At 54.6% G+C, this 24977-nt stretch overlaps 3 protein-coding genes across 3 annotated transcripts; all 3 read left to right on the top strand.

The window, feature by feature from the left end:
- The first annotated feature begins 251 nt into the window (after positions 1-251).
- HOXA11 (homeobox A11) lies at positions 252-2563 on the top strand. Its single transcript, XM_063101215.1, has 2 exons — positions 252-963; positions 2331-2563. Exons 1-2 carry the CDS (start codon positions 252-254, stop codon positions 2561-2563), a joined length of 945 nt encoding a protein of 314 aa, XP_062957285.1.
- An 8421-nt stretch (positions 2564-10984) lies between these two features.
- On the top strand, positions 10985-14691 carry HOXA10 (homeobox A10). Its single transcript, XM_063100897.1, has 2 exons — positions 10985-11983; positions 13156-14691. Exons 1-2 carry the CDS (start codon positions 11023-11025, stop codon positions 13428-13430), a joined length of 1236 nt encoding a protein of 411 aa, XP_062956967.1. The 5' UTR covers positions 10985-11022; the 3' UTR covers positions 13431-14691.
- Positions 14692-19785: 5094 nt separating this feature from the next.
- HOXA9 (homeobox A9) lies at positions 19786-22890 on the top strand. Its single transcript, XM_063100898.1, has 2 exons — positions 19786-20430; positions 21484-22890. Exons 1-2 carry the CDS (start codon positions 19851-19853, stop codon positions 21720-21722), a joined length of 819 nt encoding a protein of 272 aa, XP_062956968.1. The 5' UTR covers positions 19786-19850; the 3' UTR covers positions 21723-22890.
- Positions 22891-24977: the final 2087 nt, after the last annotated feature.

The raw sequence follows: 24977 nt of genomic DNA, 5'->3' as shown, positions 1-24977 counted from the left end.
AAGGGAGGGGAGGGAAAGGGAAAAAAAAAAAAAAAAGGAAAGGGGGAGGAAAAAAAAAGGCCCGGACTAGCTCGCAGCTTGTCAATTTCAACATCGGGTCACATGACCAGCACCTCCCTGCTAAGGATGGGGATAGATTTCCACGTCAGCTTACGTCTCCAAATTTCTACTTCACGGATCCGCTTCAAAGAGGCAGCTGCAGTGGAGAATCATGTTAAGCTCGGCTACTGCGGAGAGCCCAAGGTAGCCCAATGATGGATTTTGATGAGCGTGGTCCCTGCTCCTCTAACATGTATTTGCCAAGTTGTACTTACTACGTCTCGGGTCCAGATTTTTCCAGCCTCCCTTCTTTTCTGCCCCAGACCCCGTCTTCGCGCCCAATGACATACTCCTACTCCTCCAACCTGCCCCAGGTCCAACCCGTGCGCGAAGTGACCTTCAGAGAGTACGCCATTGAGCCCGCCACTAAATGGCACCCCCGCGGCAATCTGGCCCACTGCTACTCCGCGGAGGAGCTCGTGCACAGAGACTGCCTGCAGGCGCCCAGCGCGGCCGGCGTGCCTGGCGACGTGCTGGCCAAGAGCTCGGCCAACGTCTACCACCACCCCACCCCCGCCGTCTCATCCAATTTCTATAGCACCGTGGGCAGGAACGGCGTCCTGCCACAGGCTTTCGACCAGTTTTTCGAGACAGCCTACGGCACCCCGGAAAACCTCGCCTCCTCCGACTACCCCGGGGACAAGAACGCTGAGAAAGGGCCCCCGGCGGCCACCGCGACCTCCGCGGCGGCGGCGGCCACAGGCGCGCCGGCAACTTCAAGTTCGGACAGCGGCGGCGGCGGCGGCGGCGGCTGCCGGGAGGCGGTGGCGGCGGCGGAGGAGAAGGAGCGGCGGCGGCGCCCCGAGAGCAGCAGCAGCCCCGAGTCGTCTTCCGGCCACACTGAGGACAAGGCCGGCGGCTCCAGTACGTATAAAGGCAGCGCTCTGCGCTTTATGAAAGGGGAGTTGGAAATCTAGCGCAGCACCGCTGTTAAATTTTTATATGCTGTTTTATAAGCATATAAGGTTTATGAAGGGCCTTTAGGTTTCCCCCAACAAAACTTTGTTATAAAAGGCGGGATCACGTGGCGAGTGCTGAAATTGGCCGTGAAATACCCACCGGCCAAGGCATGGCTGCAAAAAAAAAACAACTCCCCTTTTCCCTTTTTTCCCTTCTCTGCTCCCAAGCCCGGCAGCTCGACCCCGCTCGGGGCCAGCTTCGGGCTGGGGAGCCGGAGGTGGGCGCCTGTAAATTCCCCCTGCAAAGGGCTCCGGGAGCCTTTGATAGCGAGGTAATCCGGAGATTTTTATAAAAGCCATGTGTTGCGCCGGGACTCCAGTCCCGGCTGGGATTCAAAGGCGTCGCTGTTTAACGATGGCGCAAGGAGCGCGTTTAACAGATAAAGTAGCTCGCTTAGCTCCAGCAATATATTAAAAGAAACAAATTAACCCAAAGTTGGCCTTTTTGTCCAAAGGAAGCCATTTTCTTCTGGCGCGGTGGCAATTACGTGCTGCTTTCTGTCCAACTGCGTGTTATTCACAATTGTTATTCAATCTGCCAAAAGCAAAATTTTTTTCTTCTTGTGGGTTTTTTTTTTTTTTAAGGGGGAGCGAGTAGAACCTGCCCGCAGCTTCCGTAAGCTCCTCTTTACTCTACTCTACCCCTGTGGAGGGACCAGGGTGGCTGTGTGACGGTGGTGCTCCAGGGCAGGGGGCCTCAGTTGCCACTGCCCCAACTCGGAGGAGCCGGGAGGCTGGCCGGGCAGGCAGGAGCTGGTGGCCAGGACTCAGGCTGACAACGACCCAGCAGCCGCCCCAGATGTTAGCAGGGCCTAGTCGTGGCGGCAACCTGGAAAGACTGGGGCTGGGGCCACCTTTACTGCCCTGGGAAAGGGCAGCCCAGGTGCTGGAAGGTAAAATGTCCTCAGTCGGCTGTTTGTTTAGTCTGGCGGGGTGAGAGGCAGCCGACAATCCCCATTCAGCTGCTTTCAAAGCGGCTTCGGCAGCACAAATTCTCCTGTTGCTGTCAGGAGTCCTTTCTGTTCTGGGGGCAGCAGGAGCAGCTTCCCCCGGGGCCTATCTAGGGAGCTGGCTTTTATCTGGGGCCGAGCCTTCGACTGCAGCCCGTTCCCAGCCGGCAGTAGGAGCCTGAGTGTAGGAGCCTGGGAAGACCTTGAGGGGGGCTTGAGCTGGGCCTCCAGTCCCTGTGGCCAGCCGTGTTCTCCACTCGGGGTTCTGGGGTGGATTGAAGCCCCCACACCTGGCTCACTCCCTACCTTTCTTTCTCCGCAGGTGGCCAACGCACCCGAAAAAAGCGCTGCCCCTACACCAAGTACCAGATCAGAGAGCTGGAGCGGGAGTTCTTCTTCAGTGTCTACATCAACAAAGAGAAGCGCCTGCAACTGTCCCGCATGCTCAACCTCACCGATCGTCAAGTCAAAATCTGGTTTCAGAACAGAAGAATGAAGGAAAAAAAAATTAACAGAGACCGTTTACAGTACTACTCGGCTAATCCACTTCTCTAAGGCTCTAGCCAGCTGGAAGTGGGTGGGGGGCTCCATACATTTGAGATAATATGCAGATTTTGCCCTTGACAAGGTCAAGCCACACGGTGACTTTTGAAAAAAAAGTGTGCAAAAGAGGTTCCATGGAGATAGCTCCACAGGAGGCGGCCTGGGACTGTCTTGGTTGAGATCTCAGTGGTTAAGATTCTTAATAATAATTGGATTCTGAGAGTCGTGCGTCAACTAGAATGAATGGTTTGGGACCCCTGGTGGTTCACCATTGGAGCCTACAGAGCTTTGGGCTGGGTGTGGTCTCCACTGGTGACTAGGCCCCCTGGAGGTTGACCCTCCCCCAGGACCCTCCACATGGAGCCTGCCCACCCCAGGACCCCTGAGTCAAGAAGTTGTGTGTTCTCCAAGCCCAGTTCAGCTTGGGGACAGGGGCAGAATTCCTAGATGCCCAGAATGGGGCTGTTTTCCAAAGCCAATGTGAAATGCAGCTGGACTAAGAGGTGGATATGACGTGGAAGAGGGCTGCAGATCCCTGAGGAAAAAGGAATTTACTTTCTAGGTGGCATTACTGTCTCTCCATCCCTCCGAGCCACTGATTGCGCTCTCCTAGGCCTGAGCTCCTTAATGGCTGCCTCCTGCAGCCCACCTGGTTTTTCTTTCTACCAAAAAGAGGGTCTTCCTTCCAGCCTGCCACTCAGGCCCAAAGCCTGGTCACAGAGCAAACTGTTCCCTGAGGTGGAAAACATCAAAAAGCCAAGAGGCTGAACCCAGGCTGCTGGCCCCATGAATCTCTGCAGGAAATGCCTGTGGAGTGCGGCAGTTTGGCAAAGTCTCCACCACACTTAATGAAGCTTGGATTTGCTCAGTGTCCGGCAGTGGAGCAGTGGGCCCAGTCAGCGGGTCCCTGGCTATGGCTGTGAGGGGCTTGTGTCCCCCAAAACACTGGGTTCTGGCACCACACACACTCTTCCCTCATTGGCTCCGGAACTGAGCTTGGAAGCTTCCGGCGACCTTCCAAGAGCCCGAGAGTGATTTGGAATTATTTTAAAAGATAAATATTATATTATATATATATATTTCCCTGCAGGAACCAAAGCGAATTTTAAAGATGCAATGTAGAGGGGGAAAGATGATGAAAATATTTAAAGGCTCTATCTGTTTACAGTGTTCCACGGTTAAACTCGCTCACTGCTAAGAATATTTGAATGTACGCTTCATACAGGGATGTTGTTCAAAAGACTTGTAAATAAAGGAACCATAACCTATTTTGTTTGAATACTTTTTTTTTTTTTTTTTGCCATTAGATGAATTCCTTTGGGGTGTTGGCGGGGAGGGTGTTAAGAAAGTCCTTTTTAATCTCTTGCAACATTTAGGAAGCATTAGGGGGGATGCTTGCAGGCAGGTCCGCCGGCCAGGGCCTGGGGACCTCGTCTGGGAAAGCCAGGCACCCACCCATTGAATCTCCTCTGCCTCCCTATGTTAAGAAATGTCTGGTGGCTCTGTTTGTGATGGGAGTGTTGGTCTGTCCACGGTTCTTACCCACCGTGTATGTCGCAGCATGTATACAGGTGACAGGGCACAAGGAAAATAAAGACGGTGGAAACTTGAGTATCGTGTCTTAGTTTGACATTCCTCACCCTGCTAGATTTTTACTACCAAACGTCTGCCCCCCCAACACCTACTTACTAGTAAAAGGGCAAGTTGCCAGGCCTCTGAGAGGGTGATGAGGTGATTGAGTCAAGATTTAGCTACAATAGAAGCCAGGCTTAGGAAGCCAAGGTGGTTCGCCATGTCCTTGTGAGAAGTGGGTTCCTAAGGATGGGATGTCTCAGGGCCTGGAATGTGGGACTTTATCCCCTCAGACTCACTTCAGCCCTGGAGAAGGCCTTCGATCCTGAGGTAGCCAATGGGCCTGACCCCAGGCTGCCCTCACTCACCTCAGGACTGGGAGGCCTGAAGTGGAACCATTCTGGAGTGCCCTGTGGATCCCTTCAGCAAGAGGAAGACCAATCTGGGTACCAAGGTAGAGCAGACTCTCAGGAACCTTTAAGGGTGCTTTCTCCCCAGCTCCCAGCCGAGGCCACCTTTTCCTTTGGGGAAAGAAGGATGCCGCTTTCCTCTTTGTTTGCTGCCTTTGAACTTCTGCCTTAAATTTGGACATCACCCATAACCTTGAGGGGCAGGGCGGAAAGGACAGAGCCTTTTGTTGCCCACCCCACCCTCTCTCCAGCCACCCAGGCAGGGCCACAGAAGCAAAGAGGGTCGCATTTGGAGAGAGGCCACAGACCCCAGACCCCACTGTTTGTTTGTTTGTGTGTTTGTCTAACTGGCGCGACTGGAGAAATCGAGCTGAAAGGAGAGTGGGACAGACCCCGAGATGAATGTCTAGGTTGATAGACATACAGAGAGGAACAAGGGCCCTCCTGTGGGGCAGGGAGGGGGTGGGCAGGGAAGCCTGGGTTTAGGGAAAGACTTCCTTTGGGATGGTTAAAGATTAACCAAGTCTCTCAAGTTGCTAGAGAGTCTAGCCAGGAGGACTGCTCGCAGGCGGGCGGGCGGGCGCGGGTTTGATTTCTGAGCCCTATAAAAGCCCATCCTCCGATGGCTGTGACAATGTGGTCGTAAACCCGTCCGGGGCCGGCCAATTTGCATATTTGGAATGCGCCGCTATAAACCCCGCTGGGGTTTTGCAGCAATTTCTTAGATGTAAAAATGAGTTCTCAATAGCAGCGGGCTGGGCACGTTCTCTCCCTGTCTCTCTGCCGGGAGCCTGCTTCCCTCTCTCGGCTCCAGCTGCAGCTCCGTCCCGGCCTAGGCGCGCAGCCGCCACGAGATGGCGCACTTCCGATCAATGTCAAAGCCGCCGGGGAGCCGGGAACCCCAGCGTGATTCTTGGCCTTTGTTCGCTCCTGATACTAAGAGCAGCACGGTACATTATTTCACTTGTCCCTCTCCCCTTCGTATCAAAAAAGGGGGGCTTACCCTCAAGAAATGGTTGGTGGTGTGATTTAAAGCAACGTGCCTTTGCTAGGCCTCGGGAGTGTCGCGGCGTGGAGAAGCCAGCTGCCCCTTGGCAGTGATTTCGGAAATGTGTCAAGGTAAGAGGCTACAAGTTTACCAATTTCGGTCCGGCTGGGGAGGGAGTGAGGAAGTGGCCGATGTTTAAGCAGGGCTCGGGAACATGGCTGGGTTTGTGGGGTGACGCGGTAGGTGTTTGGCTCCCCTTCTCCCATGCTTCCCGAGGTTGGAAAGCGGGGGGAGGCTTAAGCGGAAAAGTTGACGATTTTAGCTCCCTGCGCCAGCATTTCACCCAAGGCGATCTTTCGATTTTGTGGAAATAATCAGAATAGAATGAGCTGGGGGATGGGAGGCATCCAGGCGAAAGGGTTCCAGCTGTGCTGGAAGGGGTGGGGGTGGGGGGCAAAAAAAAAAAAAAAAAAAAAAAGGAGATGGCGGGGCTGGAGAAAACAGAAAGTTTTCCCCCCGAAACAATGGGGTGGAGGGCTTTGGAGGCCGCTGGGGCGGGCTTACTACCGGGGGCAGAAGTCCTGGAGATCGCTGGTTTCCTACTAGGTGCAGTCTCTAGGTCTGCTCAGCAGCCAAGGGGTAAACCTTTGTTCCAAAAAAAGTCCAATTTGGAAAAGTCGCATTTGATTTTCGAGGCTTCCAGGGAAGTCTCTGCACTGCCTATTGTAATGCACCGCTATAAACCTGGCTAGGATTTTACAGCAATTTCTTAGATGTTAAAATAAGACTTTTTGCATGTTTGCAAATCTACAAAAATGTATTGGTAAATAACTATACGTTTTCAAAAGCTTGCACTGGGGATAACTCTCATTGAGCAATCATTTTATCAGCATTGTCATAAAACAGGTTTTAAATCATTATAATTCACTCACATTTTGGAGGCCAGATTTAACTTTTCTCTTTCTTTCATATTTGGACTTTTTATTCCAATATTTTTTCATTAGTTTCTTGAAATAGTTATTTTCTTTTCCCAAATGTACATTGCATGGGTAAGTTGGGGGAATCCCTGAGAAAGTAGGTACTGCCTGTGTGTGTGTGCGCCCGCGCCTGTGTAAATTTTGCCTATCAAAGTCACTAGTCTTTGTTAAGTGTGGGCTCCCAAACTATGCCAGAACAAGAGCCACAGGACAGAATGAGCGCCCACACGGTGAGCTGCTCTCTGTAGTCGGAGCCTTCCCTACAGTCCGAGTCGCCTCCAGTTTCAAGGCCAGCGGCAGTTTATTACGGACAAAACTAAGAATATCGCAATTCAATGGGTGTGCGAAAAGGCCCCAAAACTCCCCATGGGGGCGGGGAGGTAACCAACTCAATGGTTGGATTTAGAAAAAAATTTAAAGCATGTTGTTTAGGGATAGATTACACCTGATCAATTCAAAACAGACATAACAAATATCCCTGGAATTGTTGACATTCTTAAAGATGAATAAGAAAAGAACGCCATTGCTTATGAAAAAATTTCTAACTATATGCGAACGCATAAATCTGAGAAGTCCTGAATTTTTGTTAAAGCCGGATATGTGAAAGCAGCGTTTATTTTTCCTCTGAGGGACCACAGCCCAACCCCACAGCCTGATAAATAATTCGGAGCACGAAAGCACCGAGATTGACCTCCAGATACAAATTGTTTATTGACTATCTCAATCTAAGGAACTAGTACTTTTTAAAAAGAACTTGTTTTTTGTAATAATAGTTTATTTCTCGCCACTTGCTAAGGCCTACTCAGGAGGAGAAATCTGCTATGTCGTGAATTACAGCTTAATCCTCGCCAAAGAGCTTATTCCACGGGCTTGGCATTTACTACGGCTCCATGGTGCTGTTATCATCCAGGTAGAAATGGGCAATATTTCCTCCCAAATAAAACATGGGCTCTGGCAGTGACTGTGTAACCACTGCAAAAGGCCTCGATGAGGCAAGTAGGCACCAAGGGTTTTGGGTCAAAGGCATCCTGAAGGAGAGGGAGAAATTCCTGGGAAGAAGAGTGAAAGGGAAAGAAGGCAAATGGGCAAGACGGAGAAAGAGTGGCCAGAAGTCGATCCATGCTGCAATTGAATCGCTTTTCTTAATCTCTCAGGGTGTGGAACCTCAAGAAAGCTGAGGCGTTTGACAAACGGAATATTTTATTGAGGACGCTAACAGCAGTGTAACCTCAGTGTTACAGTCTAGGGAGCACAGTAGTCTTGGGGCCAGCTAGAGATGCTAGGGGCTCCGAGACCAGCTGAGAGGGCTGAGAAGGCACGCAGCGGAGTTTAACTTGTGCTTCTCCTGTGTCGATATCCTCTCTTTTGAACCAGAGACAGCAGGCCAGCTTGCACCCAGGTCGCACCCATAGGCTCTCCCTGCATTCCCCCCCAAAAATCCAGGTTGTGTTGGGATGGCAGTCGTGGGGGAGAGAAGGGCTCCCATACAGGCTTATGCAGTCCTTTTTTTTTTTTTTTTTTTTCTAAGCAAGAAAGTGCTCAAAACCAACATCCCATTTGGTTTGTTACAAGGAGGAAAAAGTCTCGCTGGTGAAATACATCTGGCTCTCCACAAAGGTCAGTTAAGACACAAGTGCCAATGCCATGGTCTGAAAGGCCCACAGCAGCCTTCTAGCTCCTCCACTTCTCAGCTGAGCAGCTTTTTGTAGTAGATGCCTTACCAAGCTGACTTTTGCAACCTTGGCTGGCATGTGCATGCTCCTGGATTCCATCCAGCCTAGAAGCCCATTGGCCTCCCTACAGGATCCTGACCGGGCCGGCCTGAGCTATCTGCAGTGGGGCATCAGGCTTGTCTTACCAACCAAATTGGCAGGGCCCCTGAATCCCAGGAGAGTCTTGGAGGACTCTGAGGGGTCTAACAAGAAGGCTTTGAGGGGTCTGTGAACTCCTTGAAAATGATGGGTCAAATTGTGGTAATGTATTTTTCACAGGATGAGTCAGAATTTGCCTTAGATTTTGCAGAGGGGTCTGACCCCCTAAAAGGTTAAGAAAGACAGGTTTAGATCATTGTCTTTCACTTCATTCTCTGAAGCCTCCACCATCTCACTGTCTAATAGCCACCAGCCCTCCCCAGACTTCAGCCTGAGAAGTTGCTTTCTGCATTTAGCCCAGAGAGGGATGGCTATAGGCCCAAGTCCTGGCCCACTGGCCTGCTGGGGCTCCTTCTCCTCAAGAAACTATCCACACTCTTGAGACCTGCTTTCCACAAGACAGAGCTTTCTTGACAGTCATGGACAGTGCTGAAGAGCAAAGCTCCCTTCTCTGGCAGCCCCCAACTTTGTGGCATTTCCAGGTGGCATTGCTGAGCACAACAAACGCAGCCAGATCCATACCTTTGATGAGCTGGGTAAGGACCAGGCAGATCCGGGAAACTAAGCTAGAGCCCTAGGCTGCAGTGCTCTGAAGATTTTCTGCACTCAGTTTCGTTGGCCTCTGGGCCTAGCCAGATGAGACTTTGTCTTGGCCTTGGGCGCAGGAGCAAGGCGAAGAGCGAAGGGGAGTTAATGATCTCTCCGCACAGACCCTGTCTTGATTCAGCTATGCCACTGCTGCAGCTGCAAGACCCTGTCGGGCTGGAAAGAATGCGCTCTCTCATGCTCTCCTCTTCTCTTTTTCTCTCCCTCTGTCTCTCTCCCTCTGTCTCTCTCCCTCTTTCTCTCTCCACCCTCCTCCTCTGCACCCTGATACACAGTCCGCAGAGCCAGTCACTGAGGGTCGCCGAGATGGAAGTAGTTGGAGCGCCGCGCTTGCGGTGGCCGGCCTCCTGAGTGCCGCGCGGGGAGCAGCCGTGACCGGCAGCGACCGCAGCTGCTTAAACCTCAGAAGTCAGAGGCCAGACTCTCCCTAGCCAGCGGTCCCATGCGCTCGCAGTGTCCTCTCAGGCTTGTCTCTCTCCTCAGGCTGGGTTCATACTGGGAAGAACGATACCAAGTGCCAGGCAGATCACCCGGGATGCAAGAGTCTTTCCCCGCCGCAGGCAGAGGCCTGAGTGATCTACTTCCTGGGATCCCGGAGGCGTGCAGCAGGCAGGACTGGGGCAGGCAGGCCCGGGGCATCCTGGAGACCTGTTGCCCGTGGGCCAGGGGCAAGACAGAGACCTCCTGGGCTCCACTGGATCCGGCCGGAAAAGGTCGCATTTCCTGAGAGTTGCATGAGGCCCACACTTGGGGGCTAGCGCCCCAGGCCAGCCATTTCCAGTTGACTAAGAGAGCGTCCCTGGGTAGGGCCCGGTGTTTGCTGAATGCAGGGTCTGGCCTCCAAAAGCTCTTATAACAGCGCCATGAGCCCAGCCGGGACTCATAGGGAACGGATTTCCTTACCGGGGTCTCGTTAAAATGCACACACTGCGGGAGCAAGGACTGCCCCAGCCTCGGGTTTCGAGGGGAGGGGGGAAGAGGGGAGGGGACAAAGAGGCATGAGTGTAGTGACACTGGTTCTTGTCATAGCCTCCAGGAGTACACAAATGCCAAGGCTAAAAGAACAGGAGAATAGAGTGGCAGAGGTGTCTACTGGTCTCATCCCTCCAAGTTTCTCTTTCTAGGTCTTTCCCTCTGGACAAGCCAAAGACCCCAGCGTTGACGTTTTACTTCCCCTAAATGATACATGAGCTTGAAGTCCGGTCAGGGTGTTTGGGGGGAGGGTGTGCCAGAGACTTCGGACAAGGCTGCCAGTCGCTTCCCACCCCCACTCGTGCCAGCTCACCAAGATGTGCCTATAGAAGTTGTAGAGAAGGGGACCAGGTGAGCACACTAGAGAAGATCCTAACCGGATCAGCCGACTGGGGAAGGAGAGTGTTGGGGGCTGAGGGGCCAGGAAACAGCCGCTGCATTTGGGGGGAAAATTCTATGTGGGATGCCAGAAGTAGTGGCAGCAGCCAGTTTTCAGTGTACTCTGGGTTCCGGACTCTCTGAGGGTCCTGGTGGCCTTAGGACCAGGTACACCACTTTTGGGACTGGCACCCCGTACAGACTTCAGCTCCAGGTCCATAGCTGAATGGAAAGAGCACGAGACCCCGACCGGGCCCCCTTAAGTGGTCAGAACACGCTGAGGACTAGTGGCCTCTTCCGAAAGAAGCATGGGGAGCACCCAAGGCCGGCCGGGGCGCACACCATAAACACCCCCACTTGTTAACTGCGCGGGGCCCAAGGACGCTTCAAGCAGACCCTCGTTCGGGTACAGGGGCGGGGCGAGCCAAGGGGCAAGGTCCCCGCCAGCCACGTTGGGGCAGCCCCCACAGCTCCCGGCCTTCGGGCCGAGGTGTCGGGCGTGCGTCTACCGGCCCATCAATACAGATTACATATTTATATCAATCGCGGGCTCCGAGGGCGCCCTCGGAGAGCTGCCCCGCGCCTACGAAACCAAACTGGGAGTGGTCCCGCGGAAACTCTGGCTCGGGATTGGCTGCGGGCGCCCGCCGCGGTGCGGGGGGATTGCTAATCGTATTCAGCATGTTTTGCACAAGAAATGTCAGCCAGAAAGGGCTATCTGCTCCCTTCGCCAAATTATCCCACAACAATGTCATGCTCGGAGAGCCCCGCCGCGAACTCTTTTTTGGTCGACTCGCTCATCAGCTCGGGCAGAGGCGAGGCGGGCGGCGGTGGCGGTGGCTCTGGGGGCGGCGGCGGCGGCGGTTACTACGCCCACGGCGGGGTCTACCTGCCGCCAGCCGCCGACCTGCCCTACGGGCTGCAGAGCTGCGGGCTCTTCCCCGCGCTGGGCGGCAAGCGCAATGAGGCGGCGTCGCCGGGCGGCAGCGGCGGTAGCGGGGGCCTGGGTCCCGCGGCGCACGGCTACGCGCCCGCACCCATAGATCTGTGGCTGGACGCGCCCAGGTCGTGCCGGATGGAGCCGCCGGAGGGGCCGCCGCCGCCGCAGCCCCAGCAGCAGCCGCCGCCCCCACCGCAACCACCCCAGGCCCCGCCGCAGGCCACCTCGTGCTCTTTCGCGCAGAACATCAAAGAAGAGAACTCCTACTGCCTCTACGACTCGGCGGACAAATGCCCCAAAAGCTCGGCCGCCGCCGCTGAGCTGGCCCCCTTCTCGCGGGGCCCGCCACCCGACGGCTGCCCCCTGAGCGCCTCCAGCGGGGTGCCAGTGCCCGGCTACTTCCGCCTCTCGCAGGCCTACGGCACGGCCAAGGGCTACAGCGGCGGCGGCGGCGGCGCTCAGCAGCTCGGCGCCGGCCCTTTCCCCGCGCAGCCCCCCGGGCGCGGCTTCGACCCGCCGCCCTCGCTCGCCTCCGGCTCGGCCGATGCAGCCCGGAAGGAGCGAGCCCTCGATTCGCCGCCGCCCCCCACGCTGGCTTGCGGCGGCGGCGGGGGCTCGCAGGGCGACGAGGAGGCGCACGCGTCGTCCTCGGCCGCGGAGGAGCTCTCCCCGGCCCCTTCCGAGAGCAGCAAAGCCTCGCCGGAGAAGGACTCCCTGGGTAAGCACGGCGTGCCGGAGGGCTGCAGCCAGGCGGGCAGACAGGCAGACCCAGGGAAGGGAAGGAGCAGAGGACCAGGAGCCCGAGCAGCAGCCGGCCGGCCTTGGCCCAAGCTACAGGCAGGCTGACCTTGTGAACTTGCTTTTTAATATTTGGGCGTGGGGACACAGTAAAAATTCATGTCCGGCTTAGCGCCCCACACCAAGATGTCCTTGGCGCTGGCCTCCAATCAGCCTGACCCGGGGCGAGGACACCAGCGAGCAGCCCCCCTCCTGTGTGCATGTTCTTTCCTGTGGCCGGAGCACCCCAAACCCTGCTCCGGGCCCAGCCTGTTCGGCGCGGCCCACGCGGGGGGAGGGGGAGGGAGGGAAAGTGGCTCACCCGCAGATAGCGCGGATGTTTGTAAGGCATCCAAAATAAGCAGCCGCCGGCGCCAATAAATAAGCCCATTAACCGGCGAAGTTCGAGTTTACGATCCCCCATGCTTTTTTCAAAGTTGCTGGAGGGGCGGGAATCCTCGTTGCGGGGAGAAGAAAAGGCAAATCCGGCCCGGACGCCGGGGCCCTGAGCTGAGAGCCAGAGAGGGGGCCATTTCGCTTTCCCTGGAACTCGGAATCATCCAGCTGCACATCCCTGGCTCCTGGAGAGACATGAGGGAGGGTTCTGGACCCTCGAATCGGTTTTTGTGCCTTCCTCCTTGGCCCAGTTATGCCCTTCTCCCTCTCCTCACGGGGCCTTAGGCAATCAGGGAGCTGGGGTGAGACAGCCACGCTGCGGACACTCCTCCCCAGTAAGCAGCCGGCGCCCCCCCTAGCCTGGGGGCTGCAGGAAATGCGTGTCTGCTATAGGCAGAAGCAGAGAAAGGCGTTAAGTTCAAGATGTGCAGTCTGCCCTCCCAGGCCTTTCGTTCTGCAAGTGCCTACAGCTTTGTGCTAAAACAGGTGCTTGGGGAAAAGTGAAGAAAAGTGTAAACTGGGAGAGGGTGTGTAGATTGGAGGCCCACTCGATTTTGCCATCCCTTTTGGAGGAATTGCTTATTCTCCTCAAGCCAAAGGGGGGCATACCCTCATCTTAGGGCATCCCTCTTATGGGAGCAAGTCCGGAATTCACCCCTGACCGCAGCCTGCTTGGCCTCGACTTAACCTTCCCCTCTTTATTCTCTTAAACGCCAGGCAATTCCAAAGGCGAAAACGCAGCCAACTGGCTCACGGCAAAGAGCGGTCGGAAGAAGCGCTGCCCCTACACTAAGCACCAGACGCTGGAGCTGGAGAAGGAGTTTCTGTTCAACATGTACCTTACTCGAGAGCGGCGCCTAGAGATCAGCCGCAGTGTCCACCTCACGGACAGACAAGTGAAAATCTGGTTTCAGAACCGCAGGATGAAACTGAAGAAAATGAACCGAGAAAACCGGATCCGGGAGCTTACAGCCAACTTTAATTTTTCCTGATGAAGCTCCAGGCAACGTTTTTTGCTTCCAGAGCGCTGGTCCCCTCCCTGTGTCTTCAAGCCTCTGCCCAGGAACTCGCACCTGTGCCGGAGCCCCATTCCTCCCTCCCACATTCGCCGTCTCCCAGGCCGTTACATCTGTGCAGGGCTGGTTTGTTCTGACTTTTTGTTTCTTTGTTTGCTTGGTGCTGGTTTATTTGTTGTTTTCTGGGGGAAAAAGCCATATCGTGCTAAAATTCTATAGAGTTAGATATTGTCCTAAGTGTCAAGTTGTGACTGGGCTGGTTTGCTGTCTTGAGGTCCCACTGCGTGAATGGTCCCTGTCCTCCTCCACTGTGCTGGTTTCCTGCCAGCCTTGGGCAAACCTAGCTGGAAGGCGGAGGTCCCATTGTTGGCGCTGAGGTGTCTGGCCTGAGGTCAATGGTGCAAGGAGCCGTCACTGGGCACGCCTGCCTGGAGTGCTGGGCTGTGTTTAATCAGGGGATACAGGCCCCTGGGTTTCTTTTTTCTTTCTTCCTTTCTTCCTTGGCCAAGAGAAGGGCTTACAGGCATGCACATGCAGGTTGGCAAGAGGGCTTGACTTTGGCTGATTGAGAAAGCGAGAAAGAAAGAGTCAGAAAGATTAATTTTTCCTTCCTCTGTAAGATATCCCAGCTTTAAAAGAAAAAAAAAAGAACGACCAAGAGAAGGAAAGTTCTCTTCTAGTTTGTGTAAGGTCTTGCATTGCCTGACTAAAATGTCTCATTTACCTCTGAATTTCCATATCCTTCTGGCTGTAGATAAATAATGTAGTTTTGTTTATACACATGGAATTAGTGGATTTTTTTTGTCATTAAAATTGTTACCACTGGTAACGTGTGACAAGCACACCACCATTCTCCCTATTTTGTGGAGTTTTAAAAAATTCACTTTTTTTTCTTTCTGAAATTTACAGAAGCCTAGGAGGGCTGGGACAAGCGTAATAAACTAGTGAAGGGAGACATTGTTTGGATTTTCTTTATACTGTGAAGTTACATGCATAAAAGGGTCAAACCTGTAGGTGCAGAAAAAGAAAAAAACTATAAATACAAATCTGTACAAATGTCTATTATGAAAAATTGCCAATCTTGTTTTAAGCAAATGCATTCTATCATTATTATAAATGTTAGTTTTAGCTCTATTTACTTCTAATCTTAAATCAGAATAAATTAATATTGTATTGCTGCTGTGCGTGGAAAAAAAGACGATGTTATGTTCTTATAGAATAAAAGCTGTGGAATGAAGATTTTTAATTTTACCTCTTTTTTGACTTCTTATCTTTACCTTCCACTTTATCCCATCCACCACTTTTACAACAGGAGAACTAGCCTGAGCCCCTGCAATTACTTTAAGCATCTATTTAAATATTACCTAGACGGTCGTAATTTGTCTGGGCCCTATAGCCCTGGTGCCGTAAGGTTTGTCGGCTTTTGTTCAGTTTTATGACTTGCTAGTATATCTGGATTGTGGTTGTCTTGGACCAGTGGTTTCAGTTCAGAGGGGAGCTGCATAGACAGAGGAAGCCAAACAGGATTTCTTTCGGGAGCCCCAGGGAGCCTCAAAGAGGCTGATTATTTTGCGGGTGCCCCGGTCCCAGATTATCCCCAGCCTAAATCCGGAGAGCAGGCCAGGCCCACAAGGCACCGCTAGCGCCTGCGGCAGTGGTTAGGTGGACCCAGGCCTGGCTTATGGGGCCGCCCCCTCCCCCAGCACAGCCTCCCCCACCTGGTGGCCCTCTGCGGGGCCACGCGTTTCCTGCTCGCCGGAGGTGGGGGGGGGTGCTAAGTGGGAGGGGGCGCGGGAGCGCGCGCCCCGGAGGGCGGGCGGCCGGCTGGGGGGGTGGGAGCGAGCGGCGGGGAGCGAGCGCGGGAGGCCGCGGCCAGACAGGGAGCCCTTCTCTGTGCTCTCCCTGGCCCTGAGTCTCTTCCATGGCTGCCGCCGCTTGGCGCCGGCTCACTGAGATGCAAGCCTTGGGAAACCAGCATGCACACTGCTCATTCTCTGCTCTCTTCTAGCCTGCCCCCCTCCTTCCTTTTTCCTCTCTCTTGTGCCTTCCTTCCCTTCCTCCCTCTCTCTCTCTCTCTACCAGGCTTACCTCACTGGGGCCGGTGGCTTCTTCCTCCGTGACGCATTTGCAGCAGCCTGGGGTGCTCAGTGGCAGAGGCGGGCGCAGGTTGCCGAGGGGCTGGGCCAGGCGCGATCGCTGGGTTCTCTCCTTGGCGGTGGTGGCGGCGGCGGCGGCGGCAACGGGCGAGGCAGCCCCGCGCGGGCAGCACCAGAACTGGTCGGTGATTTAGGTAGTTTCCTGTTGTTGGGATCCACCTTTCTCTCGACAGCACGACACTGCCTTCATTACTTCAGTTGAAATCGTCTCCAGGTACCTGTGCGCGCGGGGGCTGGGCCGGGCGGGGCGTCAAGGCCCTGGTTGTGCCAGGCCTGCGGTGGCAACCTCGGCTTTCCCTAGGCAGAAGTCTCGTGTTTTCCTCCTTAGCGCTATGCCAGCTGGCGGCTTCCCCCGCACCCCAAACCTGGCCCGGAGCAGGTACGGTGGTCAGGTTAGCTGCTACCTCGAAGATGCTGGGGGCGTGGTAGGAATTCTGGGCCCCGGGCCATTCAAGGTCAGGGGCGCATACTTCCATCCTGAGCTTCCCCCACTCTAGGCCTAGCTCCTGGCCTGGGACCCCGCCATTCTCTTGCAAGGCTGGAACACAAACACACACACCCCAGTCCGGGGTGTGAGCTCAGGAAAGATCGCTTTGCCAGTGGAGACCCAGGCTGAACTAGGAGAAACAGGGTGCACAGCCTTGTCACTTACCCTCCTCTTTGTAAGCGCGGCCTCTGCTCCCAGGAGTTACCTTTTTTCTTCCTTTTTCCCCCTCCTTCCTTCTTCTTTCATCGCTTTTCTTTTTTTCTTTTCTCCTTCCTTCCTTTCTCTTTTATTTTTCTTTCATCTTCCATCTCTGTCCCATTCTCTATCTCGCTCCCTTCTCTCCTTTCCAAATCATCCTTCAGAAGAAGTCCAGGGCTGGCTTCAGGATGGCCTAGGGATCTCATTTTTCTCTGTGCTCTCAAGTAGAGGTCAGAGTACGCCGTGGAAGGACCCGCGTGGGGCGGCTGTCGAGCAACCTGGGTTTTGGCCTGGTGTGCCGCCGGGCAGACAAGGCCTCGGTTATGATCACGACCGTATGGCGGCGGCCTTGGTTTCCTTCTCCGCGGGTCGCTAACGGCTGACTGGGAGATCCGACGAGGGGGCATCTACGGCGTTCTTTTGTGTCCACACCGAGGGCAGCGAGGGCTTCGCCAGCTTCACTGGGGACTCGAGGCTGGGACCATGTCTGAAGCCCAGCGAGGCTCGGTGGAGCCTGGCCACTCAGGGAGCTCCGCAGGGAAGCTGCTTACTGGCTCTTCCGGGCCTGCGGGTCCTAGCTCAGGCTTTGACTGCGATGGAGTCCCGCTAGAGAAAAGCTTGACTGCCTGCTTGCTAGTGGCTTCTGTCAGGTTCAAAATGTGTTAGATACTGCACCATTGTAAAAGTGGGTACTGGAGAAAGGGACCCTTCCAAGCGCCAGTCTGTTTCAAATAGGTGAAAGGAACCCCAAATTCCAGAGCCACTGAGATACAAATTTGAGTCCTTGTTTCAAGTTGTAGTCTAACCTATGGAATCCAGTCTGACCATTCTCGCTACTGAAAACTGAAAAGAAAACATCCCTCTCTACCCCCCAGCACACACACAATTATGCCTTCAGACTCATGCCCACAGAGCTGTGTTTCCTTTCCCAGCTTGGGGTGGGGGTCCAGGAACTGTTTTCATTGCTCAGCTCACCGACCTGTTATCTGAAAGGCAGGCACACCCGGTTCCCTTCAACTCCTTTCTGCCATTTTCTAGATCAAGGTATTGGATTTATTTCAGATATCAAGGTTTTAGAAGAACTCTCAGTTGAGAAGGGGCAAATTGTAATTCCACACATTTATAATTTCTATATGCACATGCAGTCCTTTTTACTTCCAAAATAAAAACAAACAGAAAGGTCTGAATATTCTGACCCCAAACCTCTGGGCTGAAGAGGGAAAATATTTGGTTTTGTGATCCCCTTTCCTCTTATAGACACCAGTAAAGGCTGCTTTAACACTCGACGCCTGCTAATTATTTAGTAGTTGTCCTATTTGGAGGCTAAGACTATTTAAAGGAACAGCCTTTCTATTTAAAAAAAATTACTAATAATAATCCATGTCGTCCTAGGGTATAAAAAGTGGAAAAGGGAGCACGATGTGCCCAGCCTGTTTGCAGACAATTACAATTAGGAGCAAAGGTTTCCTCCAGGATTAATTTTTTTAAAATGAAACGCTCAGAGGCCCCGCGGACTGCCGGATATTTAGGACACCTTGGGCTGCGGTGGGGGTGGGAATGACGCGGAGGAATTTACAGGGAAAGGAAAATATTAAGGGGGGAGGGGACTGAGGCGGCCAGGATGGGCCACGGCGGAGTTCATTGTGTCGGCCACTTCTCTCTTCCCGGCGCAGGCGGAGGAAGGGGCACCAGGCCGGTATCTGCGCGTTTCTCAGCCTTCCTCTGGGGAAAAGCTTGGCATTTGGGGGTCCTCTCCCGGGATAAGAATGTGTCAGGGTGTTTGGGAGGGGATTACTGGAACTGTTGGTGAGGATGAAGGGAAAAGAGAGAAGGAGATGGAAGTGCCCGGGGCCTCTGGCCTCGCCGCCAGGGGAGTGGGCTAATGAGAAACACACTCTTGCAAGCACAGTATTCACACGTGAATTTAATTACCCCGTTTCTAGGAATCGCTGCTTTCTGTTCGGAATTGGGGTGGGTTTTTTCTTCCAATTAACAGAATGGCTTCTGCCTTTTAATTTACCCCCGCTTCAAAGACTCTAAGGGGTGAGAAATAACATCCCCAATTTGGCCAGGCTAAGGGATGGGATTAAAGTCAATGCCCCTTGCCCCTCCTCGTTTTAATTTCTAGCCCTGGACTTGAGCTGCGAGTAACTCTGCCGAGTCACTTTGTCCCATGGGTAACCAAGGCGGGGCCTGGGGCGGTGACCAGAAATGAAAAAAGGAGCCCTGAAGGCTCTACTGGGCCCAGGAACCGGCCACTATGGTGGGGGCTTCCCAGCCCCTAGAGTCGTGGGGTCCCTTAGGTAGGGCTGCCTTGTGGCCAGCCGAACTCGCCTTCCATTGATGTCGTCTGGTATTTTTTCCCATCTCGGTTCTGGGAGAGCTTGGAGGCTTTGCAGAGCTCAGTGCTTTAGGGCCTTCAAGGATAAAGCACCGGTCTGGGACGCCAGCCGCCTCCGCCCAGGGATCGTGATTCCCTGCTGACCATGAGCAAGGCGGGCTGGGTGCACGTGTGCGCGGGGTCGCGAGCCCGGAGCCAAGCGCATGGCACAACCAGGCATTCAAACCCTTCGCCTTGTGGGTGGCTGGCTGCTCCCTCTCTGCCAGCTCCTCGGTGGGGCCCTCGTTGGAGAAGCAGAGGAGAATTTGGGGGGTGCCCGGGATTTCAGTGCTCCAGTCGAGCAGGCGTAGAGGGGGGGTCACACCAGGCGATGCCTCGTCGGCGGCCAGTCCCTGCCCCGACGCGCTCTGGCAAGGGCGGTGGCGGCTCCGTTTGAGACGGATACAGCGTTGAATTTGACTTTTCACGGCAGGCCAGGGGTAAACTCACATCTTCCGGGGACCACAGGGATTATTTACAGGGAACTGGCCAACCAAACACAACAATCTAATTTAACCTTTCCAAGTCCTCATAAATTTTTACAGCTGGGAGCCATGGCAAAGCAAACGAATCTGTTGGTTGTTCCCGACTTCCCACCAGCCTTTGTGGCTTCTGAAACAATAACTCCTTATGAAATATCATAAATATAGATTTAAATACAGTAGAGCGAGAATGCGATTTGGCTGCTTTTTTATGGCTTCAATTATTATCTAATTTTATGTGAGGGGCTCCGCTGGCCGCGCTCGCACGCGGGATCCGCGCCTTCTGATGGTGTGATTAATTGTGATATAAAATAGTCCGCTGAAGAAGTGTGTGTGGTGGGAGGGGGCCAGGGGAGAGTACGGAGGCAAGGCCAGATTTGATCTTTTAATCTTCGTTGGCCACAATTAAAACAAACCCGATCGTGGAGCAGCGCGATCCCTTTGCATAAAAACATATGGCTTTTGCTATAAAAATTATGACTGCAAAACACCGGACCATTAATAGCGTGCGGAGTGATTTACGCGTTATTGTTCTGCCGGGCGGACACGTGACGCGCGCGGCCAATGGGGGCGCGGGCGCCGGCAACTTATTAGGTGACTGTACTTCCCCCCCCTGGTGCCACCAAGTTGTTACATGAAATCTGCAGTTTCATAATTTCCGCGGGCCAGGCCGGCCAGGCGCTGGGCACGGCAATGGCCACCACCGGGGCCCTGGGCAACTACTACGTGGACTCTTTCCTGCTGGGCGCCGACGCCGGCGATGAGCTGAGCGCGGGCCGCTACGCGCCGGGGACCCTGGGCCAGCCCCCCCGGCAGGCGGCGGCGCTGGCCGAGCACCCCGACTTCAGCCCGTGCAGCTTCCAGTCCAAGGCGGCGGTGTTTGGCGCCTCGTGGAACCCGGTGCACGCGGCGGGCGCCAACGCCGTGCCCACTGCGGTGTATCACCACCATCACCACCACCCCTACGTGCACCCCCAGGCGCCCGTGGCGGCGGCGGCCCCGGACGGCAGGTACATGCGCTCCTGGCTGGAGCCCACGCCCGGCGCGCTCTCCTTCGCGGGCTTGCCCTCCAGCCGGCCTTACGGCATTAAACCTGAACCGCTGTCGGCCAGAAGGGGTGACTGTCCCACGCTTGACACTCACACTTTGTCCCTGACTGACTATGCTTGTGGTTCTCCTCCAGTTGATAGAGAAAAACAACCCAGCGAAGGCGCCTTCTCGGAAAACAATGCTGAGAGTGAGAGCGGCGGAGACAAGCCCCCCATCGACCCCAGTAAGTGTCTCCTCCCTCCAAACCCGCCGCCGCCGCCTCCACGCCGGCCACCTGGATCTGCCGGTTCGACAGCTTTCTCTCCAGCCTGCCTTCGTCCTCACTGGGAGCCTCCTGAGCTGGGGCAGAGAGCCAGAAGTTGGTGTTTGGGACGCCTCGGATGGGGCCCCAAGTCCAGACAGCAGGGACGAGCTGGCCTCGGGGCCGCGGGTAGAGGAGGCGGCTGCTGCAGCGAGAGGGGGCGGGGCGGGCGCTTTGGGCCGAGCCAAGACCGGCCGCCCCTCTCCTTGGCTGCCCGGGCCCAGGACTGAGATACTTCGGGCCGTTCTTCGAAAGCAGCGCAGCGGAGGGAGTCTTTTGTGCTGCTAGATTGTTCGCGAGCGGCTGCAGCAACGGCAAGCAGCGGGGCAGCCTGACCCAGGATGCTGGGGGGTGTGGGGGGGAGGCAGATTCCATCCACTTCTTGCCTTGAGCCGGTGGCGGCATAAATCCTGCCCAAGATGAGGCTGCGGGCGACTGACCACGAGGGTCCCCATGCTAGATTATTCAAATAAGATGGAGACGTGATCAACGGCCTTGGGGCGCCCTCCCGGCCTGGCCAGTTCCCGCGGCCTTCCAGGAAGGTCAAATACGGAGTGGGAAGATAGAAGGAAAGGTGGGGACGGGAAGACCGAGTCAGTGAGAGGGAGACAAGTGTTAATCTTGTACACGAATATAGGGCAGCGTGGTTTCCCTCTGCGTGGCAAGAAGGAGATCTGTTTTTAAATTCCACTCTTTATACGATGTAAAGAAAGTGGGAGGAAGGAGGGAAGGGGACAAGACCAGAGAGGAGAAAGAAGGGCCGCGGTGGGGAGGAGGGAGCCGAGGTTTTACTGCGTGCAATTGTGAGTGACTGTCCGTGCGTCTGTCTGCCCGGGTTCCATTGTGTCTGAGGCTGGGCTGCCTCCCTAACCAATTCAGCAGCTTCCTGCACCTCGGCCAGAGACCCTAGGAGGCTCCCCAGCCCCCCGCGGGGGGTGCTTCTCCTTCTCAACCCAGTGTCTCTCTCCTCCGCAGATAACCCGGCGGCCAACTGGCTTCACGCGCGCTCCACGCGGAAGAAGCGCTGCCCCTATACGAAACACCAGACGCTGGAACTGGAGAAAGAGTTTCTGTTCAACATGTACCTCACCAGGGACCGCAGGTATGAGGTGGCCCGACTGCTCAACCTCACCGAGAGGCAGGTCAAAATCTGGTTCCAGAACCGCAGGATGAAAATGAAGAAAATCAACAAGGACCGAGCAAAAGATGAGTGACGCCATCTGGGTTCATTTAGAAACGAGAGCCAGCTAGAGAGAAAGAGAAAGGGCCGCCTGTCCCCTTCTCCCTTCTTTCACCCCAGCCTCAGCCTCCACCACCCCGCACAAAGCGGCTCTAATCACCAGGCCTCATCTCCCCCCTGGCAGACCCTGCTCAGGCTGGCTCCTAGGCCTGCCGCTTTGATGGAGGAGGTATTGTAAGTTTTCCATTTTCTGTAAGACAAAAAGAAAAGAAAAGAAAAAGTAGGGGGCATTAGCTCTGACGGCTGTGTGTGCTAGCTTGTATATATATATTTTTAAAAATCTACCTGTTCCTGATTTAAAACAAAAGGGGGGGGGACTACCTTTTTATAATGCACAATTGTTGGCAGGCTGTATAGATTTTAGTCTGTGTAGTTAATTTAATTTGCTCTTTGTGGGGCAGATCGCTCTGCTGAGATACTTGAACACTGTGTTTTATTGTGGTAATTATGTTTTGTGACTCAAATTTCTGTGTACTGGGTAATGCACCCGTTGTGATTGTGAAAGCTAGAATTCAATTTGAACTCAGGTTGTTTATGGCAGGGGGGGGGGGAGTTGCATAGAGTATAGCTCTGTAGTGGAATATGTCTTCTGTATAACTAGGCTGTTATCCTATGATTGTAAACTAGCTGTAAGGATTTCCTAGTGAAATAAAATTTTTAAAAAGAAAAGAAAAAGGTTCTCCAGGAAGCATAGATTCATGGTTTTCTCCACTTTTGAAATATGGGCATTTTAGTCTCTACATGCTCTATAGTTCTGTCTAGTTCATTGTATATATAATCTATATATTAGAGGAAAAGTACATAATCAGACAAGCTTGAATATTGTTTTTGCACCAAACAGTGAGAAAATTCGGAGCTATACATATGTGCAGAAGGTTACTACCTATGGTTTACGCTTAATTTAAACCGGGGGGAAAATGAATGCTTATTGTAACGGAATTAATTTTATTGATAATAAATTATACACTATGAAACCGCCATTGGGCTACTGTAGATTTGTATCCTTGATAAATCTGGGGTTTTCATCGGGCTAAACATACACTGTATATTTTGCAATAGTTACCTCAAGGCCTACTGACCAAATTGTTGTGTTGAGATGATATTTAACTTTTTGCCAAATAAAATATATTGATTCTTTTTTATTTTTTGCGGGTCTGCTCTTTGCACCTTCTTCTTTGGGGCAGGGGAGTCTGGGTAGACTCTCCAGTTGGGGGCCGTACTGGGGTGGGAGGAAAGAACCCCAATTTTGCCTCTGGCGGGCTTTCGGGAGCCAGGACCTGCCGCAGCCAGCCTGGATGGGCCTAAGCTCTTTCAACAAGGCCAGCTGACTGGCCGCGCAAGCAGCGGAGGAAAGCAGGCTGGGAAACTGGGCGGTGAGGCCAGGGCCCCAGCCTTGTGTCTATCTTGCTGGACTGGGGGAAGCCTTTAAGTAGCTGAGCTGGGGTCCCTGGTATCGCTGGTCAGTAGCGGTGGGAAGGCCACTCTCTCACCTTGGTGCCCCAAGAAATTTCCCAAACCCAAGCCCAGAGAGACGCCTGGGGCCTTCCCCGGCAGGGTGCGGGAAGTGGTGAAGTGGGCACGTCTTCAGGAGGCTCTGCAGAGGGAAACAGGGGCCCGACCAGGCCAACGTGCCCGCCCGGGCAAACATTTCGGGGCTTGCAGGGGACCGAAGACCTGCACCCCTGCACCCTCCCACGTCCTGCCAGCCTGGCCCAGGAGAATCCGGGTCTTGCACCAGAAACCTCTCCCGAGCACAAGTCCTGGCAGAGGCCAGGCCAAGGCAACCGATGAGCCCTGAAGCCCCATAAAAGAAAATGAGGGCTGTTACCGTTTATGGGGTGTAAAGAGCTGGGGGGTTGGGGGATGGCCATAACTTCGGAGGACGAGCGCCTTCCAGATGTAGGCTGAGGTTCAACCTCGCTTCTCCCCCCTTTTCTTCTCTTGCTTCCCCCCACCCCCCCCACACACTTCTACAAAGTTGGCTGGGTTCTAACGTGTAAAGGGAGAACCAGGGCGCGAGTAGATGGGACAGCCCCCCCATCCCACCCCCGCCACCAGGTTGGGACGCCCTCTGTTGTTGCAGACAGAAGGAACTTCAAAGAATGGGCAGTAAGGGTGTGCCATAAAGGCCGGGCCTGCGAACTGTCTGGAATTCGGTCCTTAATGAATTTACAACTGTCCAGCCCCAATTAGGATATTCCACCAAAGCCCTTTCATTTGTTAGCTCTGTCTGCAGCCGATAAAGCGGCTGCGGAAACAGCTCTTTTATGGACATTGCCCCCTCCACGGCGTAGATTCCAGGCTCCACGCGGACCCCCAGGGGACTGAGTCTTCGCCTCCCCAACCCCCGCGTGTGCGAAGCGCTGTCCCCCCCCCCCCCCGCCCTCCACCCCGCCTGGTGGTGGCTGCCAAAGTCCCGGCCGACTGGGGCTGCTGAGGCTGCAGTGCCGAGAGAAGGCCAGCAGATGGCAGTGTGGCTCCACGCAAGAGCCGCCCGCGCCGCCATCTCCCGCCGCCGCGACCCTGGGAAGTTCCTAAGATGTCGACTTGACACGAACCTTTCTAGAATGGGAGCCGCAGTTGAGTGTGAAAGCAGTCGTGTATTTTCCGCGCTGCTCATGCCGGGCTAGAAGCCTAGATGCTAAACAAGCAAGCGGCGGGGACTTGCGTGACCCTCAACGGTCGCTCCTCCCTGGCGCTGTCAAGAGGGCCCAGCGCGGTGGGGCTGCGGCTTTCCGGGTGGCTGCGGGGCTGCAGCTCCATGAACGGGTACGGCTCCAGGGTCACCGTCCTCAGCCCGGGACAGACCTCGGGGCGGGGAGGTGTGGGGACCCTGCTGACCAGCGAACCGACACGGGGAGGACCGCCCCCCCCAGAGGGCGTGCAGAGGGCGCATACGGTAGCCTCGGGTCCCTGGAGACCCAGAGACCCCCAAAACCTGCGCCCTGGTTCAGAACCCAGCAAACCAGCACTTGGAGAGAGCGCCAGGACCCCGGGACCCGGCCGACTTGAACTCGTGACAATAAAATTAGGCGGGTGAAAATTGGGCATAACGACATTCTTGGCGAGTGACCAGTGTAGATCTGCCTGCCGAGTTGGCCAGGATGGGGAATCCCGGAGGACAGATAAGGAACCGCTTTGGCTATTCTAAAATAAATGTGATGTTTGAAATAACCATTCTAATAATAGCACCCGAGCTCCAGAGCTGGCGCTCACGTCGTGGAAGCCG

The sequence above is a fragment of the Cynocephalus volans genome, chromosome 6 (assembly GCF_027409185.1).
Source record: "Cynocephalus volans isolate mCynVol1 chromosome 6, mCynVol1.pri, whole genome shotgun sequence".
Lineage (NCBI taxonomy): Eukaryota > Metazoa > Chordata > Mammalia > Dermoptera > Cynocephalidae > Cynocephalus > Cynocephalus volans.
Note: the sequence above shows the minus strand (reverse complement) of the source record. Positions and strands in the feature narration are given on the sequence as shown.